The 327-nt window shown below is 57.2% G+C and overlaps 1 protein-coding gene across 1 annotated transcript in view; it reads right to left on the bottom strand.

The window, feature by feature from the left end:
* The window catches only part of EMH_0013510 (uncharacterized protein), a gene marked incomplete at both ends in the record, with an annotated part of 3,820 nt that overhangs the window by 2,098 nt on the left and 1,395 nt on the right, over window positions 1–327 (bottom strand). Inside the window, one exon of the mRNA XM_013499844.1 lies at window positions 1–230. Coding sequence (XP_013355298.1) covers window positions 1–230 — 230 coding nt within the window. The remainder of the gene's footprint in view (window positions 231–327) is intronic.

Consider the following 327-nt stretch of genomic DNA (forward strand, 5'->3'; position numbering starts at 1 on the left):
AGCAGGTAGTTGTTGATGGGCTGGGTGTCCAGGCTTCTGCTTTGTTCCTCCTTCACTCCCTGTCATGTATCCCCCAACTCCCGCAGTGCCTGCTGATAGAAAGGGCATTGCGTACCCAGCCCCTTGCGCTCCTTCTTCTCGATCATCAGCTGAAGATCCCTTTCTTTCCGCAGCCTTCGGTGGCGTCCACGGCTTTGGCAACCCTTGACCTTCTTTTTCATCTTCCCGCCCTGCAGAAACAGCAGATCCCGTTGCATCGCTTGGCGCATCAGGCGCTGGAGCTTGGGCCTGCTCTGCCTGTTCACCACCAGTTGCTGCAGTTGCCTC

Source organism: Eimeria mitis, genomic scaffold (genome assembly GCF_000499745.2).
Source record: "Eimeria mitis Houghton genomic scaffold, Emh_scaff474, whole genome shotgun sequence".
NCBI classification, from domain to species: domain Eukaryota; phylum Apicomplexa; class Conoidasida; order Eucoccidiorida; family Eimeriidae; genus Eimeria; species Eimeria mitis.